The sequence below is a fragment of the Melitaea cinxia genome, chromosome Z (genome assembly GCF_905220565.1).
Source record: "Melitaea cinxia chromosome Z, ilMelCinx1.1, whole genome shotgun sequence".
Taxonomy (NCBI): Eukaryota; Metazoa; Arthropoda; class Insecta; order Lepidoptera; family Nymphalidae; genus Melitaea; species Melitaea cinxia.
The window spans coordinates 9,156,015-9,170,912 of record NC_059424.1 but is presented as its reverse complement, the minus strand read 5'-3'; the positions used below and the strand labels follow the sequence as shown (position 1 = coordinate 9,170,912).

At 37.5% G+C, this 14,898-nt stretch overlaps 2 protein-coding genes across 2 annotated transcripts; both read left to right on the top strand.

Annotated features, from left to right (window-relative positions):
* Window positions 1-4,790: 4,790 nt before the first annotated feature.
* On the top strand, window positions 4,791-5,449 carry LOC123668759 (protein TonB-like). Its single transcript, XM_045602453.1, has 2 exons — window positions 4,791-4,843; window positions 4,969-5,449. The coding sequence occupies exons 1-2, from the start codon at window positions 4,791-4,793 to the stop codon at window positions 5,447-5,449; spliced, it is 534 nt and encodes a 177-aa protein (XP_045458409.1).
* Window positions 5,450-10,949: 5,500 nt separating this feature from the next.
* Window positions 10,950-14,884, top strand: LOC123668936 (prostaglandin E synthase 2). The gene is made up of 5 exons (XM_045602628.1): window positions 10,950-11,364; window positions 12,059-12,268; window positions 12,346-12,548; window positions 12,904-13,116; window positions 13,521-14,884. The coding sequence occupies exons 1-5, from the start codon at window positions 11,095-11,097 to the stop codon at window positions 13,777-13,779; spliced, it is 1,155 nt and encodes a 384-aa protein (XP_045458584.1). The 5' UTR covers window positions 10,950-11,094; the 3' UTR covers window positions 13,780-14,884.
* Window positions 14,885-14,898: the final 14 nt, after the last annotated feature.

The following is a 14,898-nucleotide window of genomic DNA, read 5'->3' as shown; positions in this document are numbered from 1 at the left end:
TCGAGGAGGGCCTGTGTCTTGGCCACCTGGAAGTCTGGACTTAACGCCCTTGGATTTTTTCTTGTGGTCGGAAATAAAAAATTATACACGTCAATATGAAAGCTGTGATGATTTAAGCATTGCGATAGTGGACGCTTTTGATGAAGTGATAAGTGATAAAGATACATTAAGAAAATTAAAAGAATTGTATTAAACGTGTACGTTTGTGTATTGAACGCAGCGGACTCCATTTTGAGCAGTTGTTTCGATACAGAGAAGTGTAATTAGTGTAAATAAACTGTTAATACGTATGTAAGTTAATTATTCTGTAGATAGCTCCGATTTTTTAAATACGCCAGAAATTTATACCTACAGTCCGTTTATAAATTTATTTGTTCTGAAAAGAACAATCGTCGTTAATAATCGAAAAGAAGTTTAAATAAAATAGGTATTTCTGACGGTCCTAAGCCCGTGTAAAGTATGAAGGACAAACGAGTCTATCTACGTAAGTACTCGCTAGCTCGCGCCTATAGGTATACTTTTATCAACCGAAACGCGCACGGACGTGTTTCATTCATATAAAATAATGAATGAATGATCAGTGCCTTACTACTTTCCAAGTCGATCGAGTAAAAATGAATATTAAAATTGAAACTTTTTTTTAATCAACATTACAATTGATTTATCAATTTTTATAGGTACTATAGATGATTCCAAAGTAAAATATTTCGTTTCCAAAACGGTTATAAAATCACCGTGTATATACTTAATTACTTTGAAAAATAATAGTGCGATGTAGCATACGTCAGTTTTTCTCTAATTAAGTAGTTCGTAGTCATTCATATTTCGCGTGATAGATGTCGCCACAACGGTATAAGTTCAAATGGTCCTACGCGTACAATAAATCTAGTTGCAGCCGCACTGATCACTAGACTAAATGTAGTTGCGCGATTGAATCAACGTCTTTCAAGAAATGCCGAAATGTTCTGTTTTTTGTTGCAAAAAGAGATCTGCCACGTCAAATCTTCTATAATATAAAAATGAGTCGCTGAATGTGTTGCTAAGCGCAAAACTCGAGAACGGTTGGACCGATTTCGCTAATTCTTTTTTTAAAATATTCCTTGAAGTACGAGGATGGTTCTTACGGAGAGAAAAATTCATAAAAAAAAATTAAATTTCCTGAAAAAGTCTAAAAACAACACTTTTCTATACTCCCATACAAAAGATTTGTGATAATACTTAAAAGTCAATTTGAACTTTAATACCATACGATAGTTTGTGTTAGGCGATACGAAGTTCGCCGGGTAAGCTAGTTTACTAAAAAATGTCGTTACCATACATATGTAAGTATTTTTTAATTACATTATTATTGTATACTTCTTTTAAAACCTTTTTTAAACTTAAAAATTACAAATGTTATCGGTCGTGGTGTCTCGGATTTGTTTACTAACACAGGCCGCTCGCCCTCATACAATATGCGGATCGGTCGACCGACTGATCCGAATCTATTTCCGAGAAGTTGCTGTCGCCGAGCGATAATGTTGTTACCGGCTTATTTGTAAATAGTTATCGATAAAAATGACAAAAGCAAAGGAGGAGAGACACACATAGAGAGATAGTGAGATTCTGATTTATTTATAATATAATATTGGGAGCTTAATTTTAATATACTGTAGTCGATAAAAATCAAACAACAAATAATGTTTTCAAAATAATGTTTTTTTACAGTTTTAATGACAAAGAATAATAATCATAATCATTCAACAGTCGACAGATCCTTTCTTTTTTGTACATCTAATTTTTTAATATTCAAAATTGACAGTTCATAGATAACGAGCCGGTAACCTCCGTGGTCTCTGGCGAGCTTGCGGTGTCGCTCGTGTTGCCCGCGTGTGTACAATACATAGTTTTATAATAAAATTGCATTAAATTAAATATAATACAATACTTACGAGTATTAACACATTTTACTACAATTAAAAAAGAGTAATACGGAGGGAAGTCGCCATAGCGTTTTTTACCGATACAAAACTGTCTGTCATTTTTTGTGAGGAGAAATCAATAACACACATTTTATCTAATTCCCACACAAAAATAATCATCTGTCACTACGAAACTCGCACGTACTAAATTAAAAATACACTTACATTTTTGGCACACAGATACATTCTGTGTCATTACAGTATAATGACATGCCGCAACTACACTGACAAGTTGCTTACAGCCGTGGTTGTAACAACTATCGATACGCATTATCGATAAACTCAAGTACTCGGTTAGGGAAATGAGGTTTTTAAAGTGATACAAAGATAAGGTGTTACTATAAAGATGGACTTTATTTATTATGTACTACAATAATTATCATGTCAAAAAGAAACTAAATGTTTATATCATTTAAAAAAGTTACAGTTGTATCTATTACTTGTTTTTAAAATGGATTAGTTTTCTATAAATATGACGAATAAAATTTTGTGGGTTTTCTTTTTTCATTAAGAAAGAAATGCTTGTGCCCGTATATTTTTCCATTATTAATCTTGCCAGTTCCCCACTTGAAAGTCAGAGGTATTGAAATGATTTGAGCAAATAACACTATTTCCCTCTATTAATTCCAGGTTAGTTTGTTCCAAACATCACAACAAACATTTTTCCATGTATGCCATAAATTTGGATCTTTAGGAAACTTGCAAAATTAATATAAAACATTATGGTCAAAGTTAAGACTAAGTACTTAAAGTCTTGTACAACATTAATTTTTGGCAGTTTAATCAGACCCTGCATTGTCAGTACGATTATTTAACACTTTTCCTAGAAGCTCATGTTTCAATTTTTCTATATTTAACCAGACTTTGTGCTTCTTTTCATTCAACTTTAGTTTTTTACTCGCAACATCTTTTTCAACTTGCATTACTGTTTCACAAACATCAATTGCTTTTTTTACCTTTTAACTCCATTTCTTTCTCTTTCATTTTCCACCATCGGTCGGTTTATAAGTTCCAAAGTGGTAGTGCAACTGTGCTGTCCCTTAGTCGCCTCTTACGACATCCAGGGGAAGAGAGGTGTTGGCTATATTCTTTAATGCCGTAGCCACACAGCAAATTAAGTAAGACATTAAATTTTATTACAGCTATTTGTAGCCGATGATAAGGAATCATGAACTTCGTAGTTAAACACGTGCTCTTCGTGGTTTTCTTTATTATCATTTTTGTAATTCTGAACAAATACGTTTGTGTTGTCTTAATTTTGATAACATTTGTTATTGCCTGCTACATTAAATTATTGTAATTCGATCAAGCCATTACAATGTTGACAAAAAATATATATTTCTGTAAAATAAATTTGCTAATCGTTTCGAATTCTAAACTGAAATTTTATTCAAATTTTAAATGTAGAATATAAAAAAATTTAGCCGATGTTTATACCTTGATCCAACATTATAATTATTTTTAACCCAGTCTGAATTAACTTTTATATTATTTTCAAAAAATTACGACGAAAAATATTTTCAACAATTAAACATTTTATAACGATAGAAATAAAAAATTTCGATTCGTGCCAACTTATAAAAAAACATTGGGAAATTTCCTGCTACTGAATTGGTATCGATAGTACCGTTGTACGCATCACGCAAAGCAGTACTTTTAAATGTGCTCGATTGTGCGAAGTGTTGCTGTAGTTGAAATACACAACGTTGAGCATTATACCGCATAATGCACTTTAGTGCTGTAGTTCGACAACTAGGAAGTCGAATGTGTTCGATTGTGCGAAGCGTTGCTGTAGTTGAAACACACAACGTTGAGCATTATGCCGCATAATGCGCTTTAGTGCTGTAGTTTGACAACTATGAAGTCGAATGTGTTCGATTGTGCGAAGCGTTGCTGTAGTTGAAACACACAACGTTGAGCATTATGCCGCATAATGCGCTTTAGTGCTGTAGTTTGACAACTAGGAAGTTAAAATATGTGTTCGATTGTACAAAGCGTTGCTGTAGTTGAAACACACAACGTTGAGCATTATGCCGCATAATGCGCTTTAGTGCTGTAGTTTGACAACTATGAAGTCCAATGTGTTCGATTGTGCGAAGCGTTGCTGTAGTTGAAACACACAACGTTGAGCATTATGCCGCATAATAGTTTAGTTTAGGAAATTGTCCTATGACAAACTACAAGACTACTTGTGATGTGATGTGATCAACGAAGAACTAATTGCTTACGCTCGTCTGTAGAATAACCACAATCACGGTCTCATAAGTAAATACAAGTATTAGAGCAGAGCTTTAAGCCTTTGAAAATGGTAAAAATAAAAAAAAATATAGTAGAATGAAACCTACAGTGGCTATCTTCCACATTTAGCTATTATTACTTAAGTAGTAATAGTAATTCAATGAGGCTAGTACAATACAACTTACCTGATACCATTACCTTTTAACCATTTAACCTTACCGATAAATTCACCTTAAAATACCTTTACCGTTCATAACCTCGAACCATTACCGTTACCAAGAAGCATGACGCGTTCGTGAAACAGGAAGTACATAGCTCTGAAAAGAACTGTTTGAAAGTAGCACAGTACACCATGCAAGTGGATGCACCAGCAATCACATGCACAGATCTTCACAGAAATCTTTAAGCCAACGTGCAAGTGTTCTTCATTTATATCTAATATCTATCTATCTATAATCACGCCGCCGCCGAGGGAAGTACACGTCAGACGTCCAATCGCCGCGCCGATCACGGCCGAAAAGAGTGAGCCGCGAGAACGTATGTCCTATTTATAATTATCGCACTGCGCTACCGCGCTTCCGACTTTTAACGATGCGGACGACTCATCAACAGCGGCACGCGTGGAAATGGAGAGCCACGTGCGGGTAAGAGACGCAAGGCTTAAATAATAAACATCTCTGATTGGTCATAAAATTTCTTTACTATTGTTATACTTACTTTTTTTATTGTTACTCTAATGTATAAAATTCTCGTGTCGCGGTGTTTGTAGTTGCCTAGGTGATCACGGCACGACTGATTGCCCCCGCAAGGTCCCAGACCCCGAAGTCCCACCCAGCTGCGTGCTATGCAAGCAGGACGGCCACCCCGCTAACTACCGTGGTTGCCCTCGGGCACCGCGCAAACGTCGCCCGAGGGAAACGACAGCCAGAGCGACCTCTCAAAAGAGCAAGCCCTCCCCAAAAACCACTGCAGAGGCTTCCCCGGCCCCGCAGGAGGCTCCCAAGCCCCAGCAGGTGATTTCTAAAGCCCCCCCCCCCCCGACCCACAATAAGGCACCTCAGGCCGCAAGCGTAGCCCCTAAGGCTAACGCTTGGAACAAGCCTTTGCCTTACGTGAAGGCTATCCCCACACAGTCGGTAGTCGAACCGACTCCCATCAGAGAGGAGGTCAAACGGATGAAGGTCTACCTCGCTGAAGTTAGGTTCCAATTAGACCGCATGGCTGCGGTACTAGAATCATTTGACATTTAAATTTAAATGACTGACAAAGCTAGGGTAAAACCACGTTCGCTCAGTGTCATTACTTTCAATGCAAACGGCCTTGGACCACAACTCGACTTAGTGTGTCAATTTTTGAGGGAACACCCGGTCGACGTCATGCTAGTGCAAGAGACTTTTCTCAAACCGGGTCATAGAGCACCTTATGTGCCTAATTATAATTTTGTTCGTAACGACAGAGTCACCGCACTCGGCGGCACTTTTATCTATTACAAAAAGTCGTTGCACTGCGTGCCGTTAGACCCTCCGCCGCTTAGCGAAATCGAAGCATCATTGTGTCGACTCAGTATGACGGGCCACCAGGCCATCACCATCGCGTCAGTTTACTTATCTCCCACTAAAAGACTGCTCGAGAGCGACATTAGGTCGCTACTCTCAACAGGTAGCGCGGTCCTTCTGGCCGGCGACCTAAATAGTAAACACCCCCGCTGGAACTCCCGCACGAGAAATAGCAGAGGAACAGAACTAGACAGACTGACGTCACTCCCCACTCTAGACATAGATGTCCTAGCGCCCATGACACCCACTCGCTACCCAGTTAGGGGGACAAATGACTCACCAGACGTGCTCGACATAGCTATCGTCAAGGGCGTAACTCTCCAGTTACGCTCTATCGAGACACTATCAGAGCTTGACTCAGACCATCGCCCCGTCCTAATCCAGCTAGGACCAGATACGGATCTCCACCAACCCGTCAAAACAGTCATAGACTGGAAGAAGCTCGAATCAGAGCTTAGCTCCCTAGACTCAGATCAACTTGAAGGTATACCCGACACAATCGATTCGGTAGACGTAGCTAAAGCGGCCGCGTCAAAATTAACATCTTTTATTAAAAATAAGATCGATGACTGCTCTCGGGAGATGCCAATCCGCCCGGGCGAGCGTTGGCAGCTCCCAGAGGAGTTAAGAGACCTCATTAGGCGTAAAAACGCACAAACCAGAGCCCATGACTCTTACCCGACTGACGACAATCGGAGGAAACTCCGTTCCCTACAGAGGGAGGTGAAAGCTCGCTTCGCCGACCTCAGGGATGACTACTACAGTAGACGTCTAGGAGAACTCACCCCGTCGCACACCGCTTACTGGTCGTGGGCGAAGAGACTCCGTGGCGTCACCGTAGCCTCTACACCTCCCCTCATTAGGCCGAATCTCCCACCAGCCCTCGACGACCTGGACAAGGCCGAGTGCCTTGCGAGTAGTCTGGAGAGACAATGCTCCCCAAGCACTGAGCCGTGCGATCCCATACACCTCTCGACGGTGGACGGATTCGTCGAACGTAGGGCGGCTTCACCGCCATCCAACGAAACGCTTCCACCGACGACGGTGGAAGAAGTTGAATCGATCATTAAGGAACTCCACGCGAAAAAAGCCCCGGGTCCCGACCGAATCACCAACAAGACGCTCAAACGCCTTCCTCAGCAGCTTATCATGCTGCTCGTCATGATTTATAACACCCTTCTGGCCGGTTGCTCGTTCCCCGATCAGTGGAAAGAGGCGACCGTGATAGGAATTCCCAAACCTGGAAAACCCAGGAACCTCCCTTCCAGCTATCGACCCATTAGTCTTCTCAACACCCTCGGTAAGGTGTACGAGAAAATCATTCACACCCGCCTCAAGGCCGCCACGCAACAAATGCGTACTCCGCTCATTGACGAGCAATTCGGGTTTCGAGCCCATCACTCCTCAGTCCACCAGGTGCACCGCTTAACGGAGCACATCCTAAAAGGTTTCGCCACATCCCGTACTCACACTACGGGGGTTCTATTCTTCGATGTCGCTAAGGCATTCGACAAAGTCTGGCATAACGGCTTGATATACAAGCTCTATCAACTAGAGCTGCCAGATAATCTCGTGCGCATCATACGAGACTTCTTGTCAAATCGTACCTTCAGATATCGGGTTGACGGCACTCTGTCTTCGCCCCGTCCTATTCGCGCCGGAGTCCCTCAGGGCTCGGTGCTTTCACCGCTTCTGTATTCGTTGTACACGAATGACATCCCGATTCCCAAAAATAAAGTCACCAAGCTGGCCCTATTCGCCGATGACACGGCCATCTTCACGACCGGCACCTCCGTCGGGGCTATAACTTCTCGACTCCAATCCGCGGCCACCGCCCTCGGCGAGTGGTTTAGGAAATGGAGAATCGAAGTAAATCCCGAAAAGAGTGCAGCAGTGCACTTTGTTAAGCACACTAGACGCGTCTTCTGGACGAAAGGTCGACCCGGGACCATTACCCTGTTCGGCACTCCGATTCCTTGGCTAAAGGCAACAAAGTACCTAGGTGTCATTCTCGACAGTAAACTTTCGTTCAAAGCCCACATCAACCGGGTCCGAAACAGGGCAGCGTTCGTACTAGGTCGATTGCACACGCTGCTATGCGGGAGGAGTAAAATGTCTCTTAGAAATAAGACGACATTATACAAGGCCTGCATACGACCTATTATGACCTACGCGTGCCCCGTCTTCGCTCATGTGGCGCCAACCCTCATCCATAGGCTCCAAATCATTCAGAACAAGTTTCTGCGCACTGCCACGTACTCGCCGTGGTACGTGCGTAATGTCGACTTACATCGCGACGTTAAGATCGATTCAATCGCGAAGCACCTCAAAATACTCGCTACAGCGTATTTTGAGAGAGCGCGCAGTCACCCAAATCCTCTTGTAGCAGAGGCTTGCAGATACGTAGGTAGAGGAAACTTACAGACCGTACAAAGGCGTCCCATGCACGTCTTAACCGACCCTGACGATAGGATCACGGCGCTTAACGCCATATACACCACCACACACAGGACACACACACACCGCCCCCGCCGGCGAGGGCGAGGTCCCCGCGTTCCGACGGCTCGCACGCGCCTAGGCGCGTAGCTGACCGTCCGTAAGCCGTCTCAGCGCTCCGCATAGCGCCTCCTCCACTCCGACGACGCTCTAAGCCGAGGTGCGATCTCGCTAGGAGACACCCTTAGGGCGGGCGTCTTTCCCCTCCGAGCCCTCCCAGAGGGCTCCCATTCTTCCTTCGCGGCCGGCTTGCCTAAGTGCCCGGCCCCTCTCACCGGTGACGCTGTAAAGGCCGCTAGGGCCAACAGCACTCTTCACTTCGAAAAAAAAAAAAAAAATGTTTGTAGTTAAACTCCTCCGAAACGGCTTGACCGATTCTCATGAAATTTTGCGTGCATATTGGGTAGGCCTGAGAATCGAACAACATCTATTTTTCATCCCGCTAAATGTTAACGGTTGTCCACCCTTTATTTTTTCTTTTTAATTTTTAGATAAATTATTTTTTTTTATTTTATTATGATTTGGCGTTAAAAAATACATATAATCCTAAATTTTCACCCTTCTACCACCAACCCCTATTTTTAAATAGCGTTTAGCGGCAAGACAACGTTTGCCGAGTCAGCTAGTACTCATATTGTTATTTTTTATTCGATAAATATATTCAAACGACACCTACTGAGTAAGACTTTTATTTCGACACTACAATAGTCCAGCTTCTGTCAAAGGAAAATACAACGAAAATGATAGGAAAAATATAATACAGGCGATCTCAGGTCGGGAAGTAATAGGGAGGGAGGGTTTAAGGGTAAAATACAGTTTATGTCGATTTCCAGCCAAACTACAAGTCCTATGGAAAAAAGTTAAATGGCAAAGTTGTAGGTGATAAAAAGATCTACAACTTTTGTACTTACACTTTTTCACATAACTTCAAAATTCATGTGAAAAAAATCAAAAAACCAAGTTCTTGGTTTTTTATTTTTCTTTAACAATTTTTTTACGAAATTTGGTAAAAACTTACCTTTTTATGTAAAATAAAGTGACTGTTTTACAACATCTTCTAGTGTCGCAAAATAAAAAGTGTGGGTGAGAGCACTGAACCATGTGGATTTTAGATGATACGGCTAAAATATTCTTCTTAACATCACTTTTCGTGAATTGACTAAATTGAAAAAAGAGAGTATCAGAAGTTGTATTTGTGAAATTGTATTTTTTCATGCTTCTTATTATAAGTATAAATTTTATAACTTAATGTATATAATTAAGTTAAAAATAAAACTAATCAACTATTTGCACATCAAAAGATGAAAAAAAAAAAAATGACAAAAATATCAAAGGACAATGGCAGATCGCCTAACAAATTTTTGTTGGCATAAATTTTTAGCGTCTACTAATGAAAAATATGTAGTAAAATAGTACTTAAATTCCTAATCACTTTTGCTTAAAGAAGCACCACCGAAAGAAGTAATGAATTGAAGATATTCCAGGTTGAACATTTATAGGTTATGTGTCAACAACTTGTTGGTACCTGATCAAAAACTTAGTCAAACATATGTTAAATATAGTCCGAAACTACATTTTTAATAACTAGATAGATTGATTACAAAACCTTGTAGTAGATATATTTAGAGTATCGACGCACTTACAGCAAAATAATAAATGGCTAATTAGCCATAAGTCCGCCCATTGTACTTCACTGTCTGTAACTATCTTTATGCTTTGTTTGTAATATATTTGTGGTGTACAATAAAGTATAAAATAAAAATAAAATAAAGAAAAATATTTTTCTTAGACGCTTGTTTTAAACCTTAGGACTAAAATATTTCATATTCGGGGATTTTCTTTGTTACCTGTCCTTAGGTATTTCCTACATAGGTACATCAGCGTTAGCTGTAGGTGATATAAAATCGACGATCGACAAAGATGTTCATCTTCTTAAATCATGAGCGCTGTATGTCAACAGATCTAATAAACCCTGCTCTTAGAATTTCTAGACCACGCTTCTGATTAGATTTTTCTTTAATAATAATCACCATAGATAGTTACCAGGACCATCCACTTATCGTGCCCTTTGCAGCATGGGATCATCTTTTTATCAGATAATCAGATAAATTATTTTTATATATATTTTATTAAAAGCTGGATTCTAGTCCTTCGCTAAACTAAGACAGTTATGTTTTTTAAGTGTTGTCATGGCTATCATACTATTTTACCTTTGCCATTCTCGAATTATTATTGTATTTATGAAATAATTGGGCTTAGCAAATAAATAAATAACGCGTTATTCTTTGTAATAAAACAATGTTTCGGGTTTATACAATATAAATCGTGTAACTTGATGCAACATAATACGTGTAAAGTGTATTATTTATTTAAAGGCAAAAAGTTCATTTATGTTACTAAGAGAAGATTTATTACCATGTGGCAACATTCAACGGAACTATCGCTAGGTACCTCATATTCCAATGACATGTCAAATCATTTTTACAATAATCAAATGTTCTTTTCATTAAAAATGATATTTTTCCTAGACTTACACAGATCTTAAAAATATATTGAAAAAACGTAAGAAATTATTTTATTTACATTCGACATTAAGACATTTATAGACGCTTAGGAATTCTATCAACAACTTTTTCGCCATTGTTCTTTAATGCGGGCTTTTTTGAAGTCTGCTGCACAACGCACAAACCATAAACAAAGGTAACAAAAGAAATTTATATTTTAGTTTCTTTAATAGTCTGTTTTGCGGCATAATTGTCAATTTATCAATATTATTAAATGCCAGCGGCTTATTTTCGTCTGTAATAAAAAATTGTGCAATTAATGTATAGGAAATAAACAAAATGTGGCGGCCTACAATGTTACGCAGAGTTACTTTGCCCTTAATTAAAGAAAATACGACTATATCAAGGCTTTTATATTCTACTAAAAGCCGCGCACCACGGTCGACCGTAAAGCTAACCCTCATTAGCGCCAGTGTCGGTATTTTAGTTGGGGCGGGGTATGGTGGTTATACACATTACAAAATAAACACAAAAAAATTGTCCGGTCAAACGGAAAATGAAGAATTCGCTTATTTGAAAGAAGCTCCAGCGTATAAGTCTAACTATAAAGTAAGATTTTAATGGCAATTATGTAAGGTTTTTTACTACTGAGATTCCATTATCACTTAAATACCTAACAATTTAACGTTGTTATAATATTAGCGTTGAATTAAAATTGGCTTTAAGGTTGGAAACCTTATAGCTAATGTTATTATCTAATTTTTTAGATATATACTTTTTTTAATAAATCTCTAGTAAACCTCATATGTTTGAAGGTTTTCAGACATCAATTTTTATATGAAGATAACAGGGATATTACACCTTTTTTCCTACACTTAGACAAATAATAATTTTTTATAATAAATAGATATTTTTGTATTTTTACTTTTCATCATTATAGCCTATACAGTCCACTGCTGGACATAGGCCTCCACAAGCTTACGCCAAAAATAACGTGAACTCATGTGTTTTGCCCATAGTCACCACGCTGGGCAGGCGGGTTGGTGACCGCAGTACTGGCTTTGTCGCACCGAAGACGCTGCTGCCCGTCTTCGGCTTGTGTATTTCAAAGCCAGCAGTTGGATGGTTATCCCGCCATCAGTCGGCTTCTTAAGTTCCAAGGTGGTTGTGGAACCTTGTTATCCCTTAGTCGCCTCTTACGACACCCACGGGAAAAGAGGCGGTGGCTAAATTCTTTAGTGCTGTAGCCACACAGCATTTTTACTTTTATGTAATTTAAATAAATAAGTTAATATTTCTTTAGGTAATTAATGAAGCTGACACCAGTAACTTACAGCTGGTATTATTTCAATACCAAACCTGTCCATTTTGCTGTAAAGTCCGAGCATATTTGGATGCACGGGGTATTAGTTATGAAATAGTTGAAGTAGATGCTGTTCTCCGACAAGCTATAAAGTGGTCAGGCTATAAAAAAGTACCAATATTGCTGGCTAAAGTTGACGGAGGCTATCAGGTATATTAAGATTTCTGTTTGTGTAAAATGTTTGATTTATTGTGTCTTTAATAACATCTAAAAACCATTTGTTACAGACACTCTTGGATAGTTCAGCAATTTTATCAATTTTGGAAACATACCTAAGAGATAAAACATACTCATTGCAAGATATTGTAAAATTTTATCCACTATCTAAATTTGAAAATGATTCAGGAAAAACTACAACTGATGTGACAAATAAATATTTTATTATGCACAATAGTCCTGTACCCGATGAGAAACAACGTAATTTGGAGACGTAAGTTAAATATAACATCTGAACGAAATAAATGCCTCAAACTCTACAGTCGACAGGAGAATTTACTCGTGAAAGGAGGAACCACAAACACATATAATACATCAGCACAAATGCCTAGATCATGGCAAATATGTTTGGGCTATATGAATTTTTGCAAGGCATCCTGCGACTGAAAGTGTAGACAACAAGACCTGTGACAATAGCCCACCAGTCATTATGTAGAAAGTTGCAAATTTAGAATCTTTAATTTAGAACAAGTTTTTAAAACTTAGAATTCTGACTCTTTTCATCTGAATGTGTAGATGTGACTTGTTTATTGATATTTACTTTCATTAATAATTTTTAAACGTTTTAGGGAAGAACGTGAATGGCGACAATGGGCTGATAAGGTGCTTGTTCACACTTTATCTCCAAATGTGTACAGGACGGCTCGTGAGTCATTAGAAACATTTAAATGGTTTGAAGAAGCTGGTGGTTGGAGACAAACATTCCCAGGTTGGGAATGTGCTTTGATGGTTTATGTTGGAGCTGCAGCTATGTGGCTTATAGCTAAGAGACTAAAAGCTAGGTAATAATACAAATATATTTATTGTATAACAGCTGACATGATAGACGTCTTGCAAAATATAAATCGTTTTTAACTGTTAAGCTTGTTGAAATTTTCTGATTTCCAGTCCAATTTTCTTATTTTTACAATTTTGTTAAAAAATTCTACAAAGTATTAGAAAACTATAAAATAAATCAATTGGTCCAGTAACAGTTTTGCGCTTATCTATTGTATTTAAAATTTATAATCAAATTAATTTTTATTTATAAAGATTACACTTTTATAAATTATAGAATTATATGTTTAAAAAAGAGATATTATTTTATAATATTATTTTAATAAAGAGTTGCAGATATATTGCAATATACAGAACACTAATTTAACATTTGTTGTGTTAAGCTAATTTAGATTTAAATTATTTTTAGGCACAACATACAAGATGATGTTCGTCAATCATTGTATGATGCAGTTAATGATTGGATGGACGTCATTCATAAAAAAGGGACTCCCTTCTTTGGAGGTAACAGTCCTAACCTCGCTGATATATCAGTGTATGGTATTTTAAGCAGTATTGAGGGATGTACAGCCTTTCACGATTTAAGGGATAACACTGAGATTGGCAAGTGGTTTGATAACATGAAAAATAGTATGAAAGAGACTCGCGGGAGGATGCTGGCAGTATAAGAAAGGTTCATTGGCAGACACGATTTGTTATTTATTAAATACATGTTACATGTTTAGAAATCCAATTTAGTATGTTTTTTTTCCTTCCAAAAAGATTAAATTATAATTTTGGTTTCATATTTATGCCAGTTTGTAGATTGTGTCGCAAGCTTGTTTATAGTATAATAATTTTACCAGACAAAAAAAAACTTAAGGTGTTTTAATATTACCAAATATTTATCAAAGATATAATTTTTATCTGTGTATATATTTTACTTAAACGGGTTTGTATAGCTAACAAAATAAGTATTCATATTTGTATTATAAGTTCAATATAATATATTATTTTATTATATAAGTATTATATTATTAGTATTATATTATTTATGTTAAAATATTTAATCAAAATTGTTAAATAAAGATACCCTTTCTTAATATGTAGATTTATGTGTTACAGATTTTGTTTCATTTGTTTGTACAAGTAATCCTTATGAAAAAAAGTTTGGCACGGAAAATATTTGGTTATAAAAATAGTTCTTTTAGTTGTGTTTAACATTTTGAAAGAAACTATAAAGAAACATTGCAGTGCAGTGACTAAAGTTTGGTGAAAAGATGGCTGTATTAAATTTTGAAAGAAATGTTTTTAAAAACTTCCGATTTGTAATAGTTACTACTAAATATATTTATAAATAAAATTTAAGCAATACAAAATTGCTGCGTAATTTTAACCTTTCATTATGCTTGCGATTTGTACTTCAAGCTCGTGATAAATGTTCGGATTACCATTTTACTAAAAAATATTTTAATGGCGAATGTTTTTCGTTTATACAAAATTTTTATTAGAAGCCATGATAGTATACATTACCTAATCAAATTAGGTAATGTTTCTAACTTTATGTTAAACAGTAGAATAGTTTCTTTTAGTATAAATTATAAACATAGCATTATAATTTAAAAAAAGAATTCGCAGTTGCAATTTCGCTCTTGCATCATATATTTCTCGCTAGTGCGTTTGTTTTATTGTATTAAACGTGTAGAGTAGAAATGAGTAATACGTGTAATTAACAATTTAGATTACCACCTTGTGTATTACTTTACGTACCTAATAAAACAACCTTTAAATAAATCTTTTATTACTAA